The 6,073-nt window shown below is 33.6% G+C and overlaps 2 protein-coding genes across 2 annotated transcripts; both read right to left on the bottom strand.

The window, feature by feature from the left end:
• Nucleotides 1-768, bottom strand: LOC140180692 (uncharacterized). The gene has a single exon (XM_072221970.1). It carries the CDS (start codon nucleotides 766-768, stop codon nucleotides 1-3), a length of 768 nt encoding a protein of 255 aa, XP_072078071.1.
• A 75-nt stretch (nucleotides 769-843) lies between these two features.
• LOC140180693 (uncharacterized) lies at nucleotides 844-3,426 on the bottom strand. The gene is made up of 7 exons (XM_072221971.1): nucleotides 2,851-3,426; nucleotides 2,575-2,775; nucleotides 2,289-2,472; nucleotides 1,912-2,189; nucleotides 1,544-1,825; nucleotides 1,307-1,455; nucleotides 844-1,216 (listed from the first exon to the last, which is right to left on the bottom strand). Exons 1-7 carry the CDS (start codon nucleotides 3,424-3,426, stop codon nucleotides 844-846), a joined length of 2,043 nt encoding a protein of 680 aa, XP_072078072.1.
• Between the last annotated feature and the right edge of the window lie 2,647 nt (nucleotides 3,427-6,073).

The raw sequence follows: 6,073 nt of genomic DNA on the forward strand, positions 1-6,073 counted from the left end.
TCACAAATGGAGAATTTTAATGGAAGCCCATAAATGAGACTTAACTATAGAAGCTGAAATCATTTGTGACTTACTACCTTTCGGTACGACAGGCAGTACTTGGCGAAAATCTCCTCCCATCACCATCACTTTTCCTCCAAATGGCATATCGTTTGCTAATATATCTCTCAGAGTGTGGTCTAATGATTGCACCGATTCTTTATTTGTCATAGGTGCTTCATCCCAGATGATTGCCGTTGTTTGTCTAATCAGCTTTGCAAAATCTGATTGTTTGCTTATGTTGCAAATGGATGATGGTTCTGCATTAATTGGGATCTTAAACCTAGAATGAGCTGTTCGACCCCCAGGCAATAATGTTGCGGCTATTCCTGATGATGCAGTTACCAAGACAATATGACCCTTATTTCTCAATTCTGCAATTATAGCTCTGTAAAGAAATATTTTGCCTGATCCTCCTGGCCCATCAACAAAGAACACTCCACTTTCTCTTCGATCAATTGTATTCATAATGCACTTGAAAGCTTTAGATTGTTCATTATTCAATCTTGCTACGGAACACAGGTCTTCCCGGGGTACTTCGACAGACAGTTCTTCCTGGATAACTCTGGGTATCGAGTTGTCATTGTCATTTTCATGAGTTAGAGTTGGCAAATCGTATTGTGTAATCTGTTTTCCGTGCTGAAGGAGTATATCATTTATATCCCTGAGTAGCCGATTTGTTAACTCTAAGGCTATTGTGGTACTGGTTAATGGATAATCATCCACCATATATGAAAAAAATTCATCGAATAAGCTTCTTACATCTGTAGGCTCACAAAATATTAAGATGGTTGCAAACAACCTTCATAAAGCATATGGTAATCGTAAAACAGAAGCCTCAACCAAACACGCACGGATGCTATTGTCACTCTCTAACAATCCTCGGTGTTGAGTAGATTGTTTGAAGGACGAATATTGGACCCCATTCACTGTTAGCAAGTCATCCCAACTGATTCGTCCTCTGACATTAGATAACAGAATACGTAAATAGAATTTTTCTCCTTCTGAAGGTGATACAGTATAAATTCGACCGATGGATCTCCTATGTGTCTTGCGCCGACACCATTCCTTTTCCTTGTTATGCCAAGTGTAATACTCTGGAATTTTCCTGTACAGAAGATGCCTAGATTGTTGGTCCTCCTTACGATTTAGGGCAAAGAACTCAGTGAGCATTGTTCTAGAGAAATAATCATCATTAAGTATTTCAGGAATGGTTTGGTGATCATAGAAGCTCACTTGATGTTAATTTGGCAAATGAATTTGTAACCTTTCCACTGATGGATACATTCGGTAAATGTTAAATTTAAATATTCTCCAACATGCCTCTAGAGCAACAATCCATCTTGCATCAAAAAACTGTTGGACCTCATCAACATTAGAACCGTTGTGAACTTCCATTGCAACCCGGTCTGAACCCTTGTAGCAATATTTTCATGCTACTATATATCTCAACATTAATATGGCAATCATACTTTAGTAGTAGCCAAGGGTTGTACAGAACTACCCATCTATTGTCAACTATGATATTTTGGTTAATTGGTACTGGAGTGTCGAATCGTCGCCTATATTGTGGATATGAGTTGTCACCTCTTCGTGTTTCTGCTGCGAACTCTTTTGGGTAGTTGCGTTTACATTGGCCATTTTTCATGCAGGGTGAAGATTGATCAAGTGTACCGCAAGGACCATGAATCATATCTTTTAGAACTGCATCATGTAGGTGTGGTTCTACTTCTTTAGATGGTATCTCTACACGTACCAAACTATCATAATGCTCCGGGTCAATTAACTTGTCATTGTTTTCTAAGATTAGCAACATATGTACATGTGGCAACCCTCTTTTTGAAACCCAGTGGCATAAATATAGCTCTTCACCTTTCCCAAGACACCCTTAGTAATTACATCCTCTTTCAGCTGTTCAATTTTGGCTCGAAAAATTCTTGTTGTTAGATCTGGACGATCTTGTGGAGTTTGAACTGGGTTGAGTTCTGAAGTTATTTCAGTCCAAGATAGATTACATGTCATTGTGAGAAAAATATCTGGCTTGCCCTCTTTAAGAACAATCGCCATTCCATCTTCATATCGTTGGGTCATGTCGCGACGGCTACCAATGAACGACGATGGTAATATTGTTCTTTTTCTTCCAACATTTTCTGAAGACAAATATATAGAGAAATATTATTAGTTTTAATAATTATTTTGGGTAATTCTTAATAATTTACGAAGTAGCAATTAGATACAATAATATTTACCTGCATTAGTTTTTCCTGTGTGCAAAGCATCTTGTAAGCCTTGGTATAATTCAGCCCGTAATTTCTTCTGTCTAGTTCGAACCCATCTTAACTTTCCGGTTTCAATTTTCACATAGTTATCAACAACATATTGTTGTAGTAGTCGCCCTGCTTGCAATACGGTGGAATGATCATCGGGGCGAATCTACAAATTTTTAAGAATTTGCAAAAAAGATTAGATACATTGAACAATTTTTTGGTAGAATTTTATTGAAGTCTATACTGCGTAGGAAATGAGGATTTGTACCTGGAGCATATAGCTATTATATGTTCGGGTATTGATATCCCATCCATGAGTTCCAAATGGAAAAAGAAGAGGATATTGTAGTGGATCGTAATAGCCAACAAATTCCTGAATCCTTCGTAGGCTACCAGCATGAGTTTGCACCTTAATATCTCGCTCATGAATCATTGTTTCAACGTCATCACCAACAATTATAGCTGCTACCTGCGACGCAGTTGGAAGACTATATTGTGGCTAATTAGCAGGTCGCTCTCTAATGACCAAACTACACTCATGTACATCTGACCGTTGTACAAGCTGGCGAAACACATGGAGAAAAGGATTATACCAGTGTAGCAATTGTTGTAACTTGAAAACCAATGTTTCATGTAGTTGTGTGTTCTCAAGCATCCTATTCTGTAACTCGTGTTCAGTATCATATATGTACAGTTGCAAAAACCATGGCCGCGTGCCCTGATCCGGATAAAATCTCCCTATACTGTGATATATTGAGCCTTGAGCACAAAATGTATATATACCACGATCTGTTATAGCCAGTTGTTCGTCTATGTTCACACCACACGAAGTGAAGGAAAATACATGATTGTATCCACGAATATGTTTTCTAAAATGGTTTCCTTCTGCAGAGGGGTCCAGGAAGATTTCAAGCAATTCCTGAGGAGCATTTACTCGGGAAAGAGAGACTTTTCCCCTATTATAGCACATCTCAAACGTCTCATGGTGAAATAGACGTGCGCTACAGTAATGACATGTCCTTGGGATTGGTAGCGGAGTTCGAATTATTGTTGCATCCTCTTGAAAATTTCGAGCACAATTATGGGATGCTCGAACATTTTGTCTAATTTCTGTACTCATATTAAATTAACATATATTTGGTTACATTCATAATGAAAATCAGAAAATGATGAATTTTGTAACAACTAAAAAAATAGTTTTTTGTTGATTATAAATACAAAGAATTACTTCCATTATAATGGTCATCATAAAAAAGAGATAAGTAACTATCAAATATTTAAGTGATGTTTCAATCATTTTTTTAACTTTGTTATACTGTATAATATTGTGATGTTGTTTGATTTTATTTTTTTTAAATTTTGTTATTCAGATGTATTTAACAACTTTAATTATAAAATATTTTATTTTATTCTTTATAAGATTTTTTCATTCATTAAGTAAATGTTCTTATTCTTTTAATTATAAAAAAATATTATTTATTGTGTAGCAAAATAGTTTTATTCTTTTTTTAATAAAATTATTTTGTTTAAAATATTTTATTCGAAACTGTTATAACCAAGTTAAAATCACATAAGATCTATAACAACATTATATTATTTTAAATATTTATTATTTTCTTGTTCCATTATATGTTTTTGTTTATATGGTAACACTATGTTTGTCATGGATTATTTTTTTTAGATTAATTAGTCAATAAAATATAGTTTGAGTCTGAAATAAATAATTTTTTTTTAAAAATGCTATCTTTATATATCATAAATTTTTTTTGTATAAATTTCTCTGTTACATCAGTTGTCTTATAACATTTTTTAATTAATTATCTTGTATAGAGTATGACGATTTTTGCCTTTGGCAAAATTTTTTAGTTTGTATGTTTTGTTTTATGTTTTTTAAATGTTTAGATATTACTGGTCGAAATAATACAATACATGACGATAATATTGGTTCATATTTTATTTGTTCTATTACTTCTAATAATTTTTATTTTGTATGATTTTGCCTAGAGTTATCATTTTAATCAAGGTTCAGAAAATCGGACCGGTCATCAAACCGTTCTAGTCATTGGTTCACTGGTTTACTGGTCCAATCGGTCCAACCGATGGTTCAACCAAAAAAACCGTTTTAGAATAGAATAATAAATAAATTTTAAATAAACATCCTAAAATATAACTCAACCTATTTTTCGTCTCATAACAACCATGTCATTCAGCCAAGAATATATCTTTCATCTCTTTCCTAATGTAAAGAATTAAAAAAGATCAAACAAATTGAACAAACCTTGTAATACTAATGGTGAATCCATCTCCTTAATATAGGAATTAATCACATAAATACATTAATATTACAAAATATACTAATATACTTGACAAATAGGTAAGACATGATATAACAGTGCCTTTCGATCGATTTTAGAATACGTCAAGCAACATGTAGAGATGAATTAATAGCATAAAAATAGATAAGAAGACAACACTGAAGGTTCAAATAATCATTGAATACAATGCAAAGCTGCTTATTCATTGAGATCTCACATTATACAAACAACTTTCATGACTTAAGTTTGCACATTTTCAATAAACAATTGTAACCAATGTTATTTTTTATTTTACTATGATATGTACAAATCACTCATAGCACAAAAGAATTAGTAAAGAATTAAAAAAAATAAATAAATTCACTATTTATATTGAATTAGCTAGAGGTAGATGCATGTTTACCAAGTGATGCAGGATTGTTTATCATTCCACTGGTAATTGAATATGTGCCTCCGAAGGAGAACTTAAATTCAGGAAACTTTGATGAGTTCAAATCTAGCAGCATATAATACAATCCATAGTTGAAGAGTTTAGCAATGACAATGTACAAAATTTCAATAAACATTATCACAAATTTCAGATTCAAAACACAAATCAATAATCAAGTAATCAGAGATATTCAAAATCACAAATCACTACTTCAGACTTCAGAGACATTCAAATTCAATAATCCAAGTACTTCAGAGACATTCAAATTCTGCCTATAGCATTCAACAATATACAAATTTTCACCATTAGAAACAAAGTTTTTAACCCAATTTTAACAAGCTCAGCACAATGATTAACAACAAAAAAAAGTCCTAAATGAGGTAATGAGCACAAAATCAAGAAACTTTAACAAAATTTAATAACAGATAAAAAAAGCCAAGAACAAGCCAGTAACAGTTTATCAGTGCCAATTTAGCATCAATCAATAAGCCACTGATTAACAAGCTCAGCACAATGATTAACAATAAAAAAAGGCACTGAATGAGGTAATGAGCACAAAATCAAGAAACTTAACAACAGACAAAAAAGCCAAGAACAAGCCAGTAACTTTTTACCAGTACCAATTTGGCATCAATCAATAAGCCACTAACAGAGTTAATTAATCAAGAATAGGCTAGAACAAGCCAGAGTAGTGAGCAAAGCCAATCAACCAAGAACAAGCACTAAGCACTGACAGAGCATCCAATTAACTCAAGCACAAAGTAAAAAAATAAAACAGCAACACATCACTTAATCAATAATCATCAACAAATAAAAAACAAAACACCAATAGTGAGTATTAAAAAACGACGATCACTAACCATCAAAGAACAAGCATGAAGAGGGTTTGGTTTCTGAACAGACAATAAAAAAAACACGAAGAACAAGCACTAGCAGTGAACATTGACCTTCGACGGACGACGGAGAGCGGTTGAGCGCGACGGACGACGGAGAGCGGTTGAGCGCAACGGACGACGGCGAAC

This window comes from Arachis hypogaea, chromosome 17 (assembly GCF_003086295.3).
Source record: "Arachis hypogaea cultivar Tifrunner chromosome 17, arahy.Tifrunner.gnm2.J5K5, whole genome shotgun sequence".
NCBI lineage: Eukaryota > Viridiplantae > Streptophyta > Magnoliopsida > Fabales > Fabaceae > Arachis > Arachis hypogaea.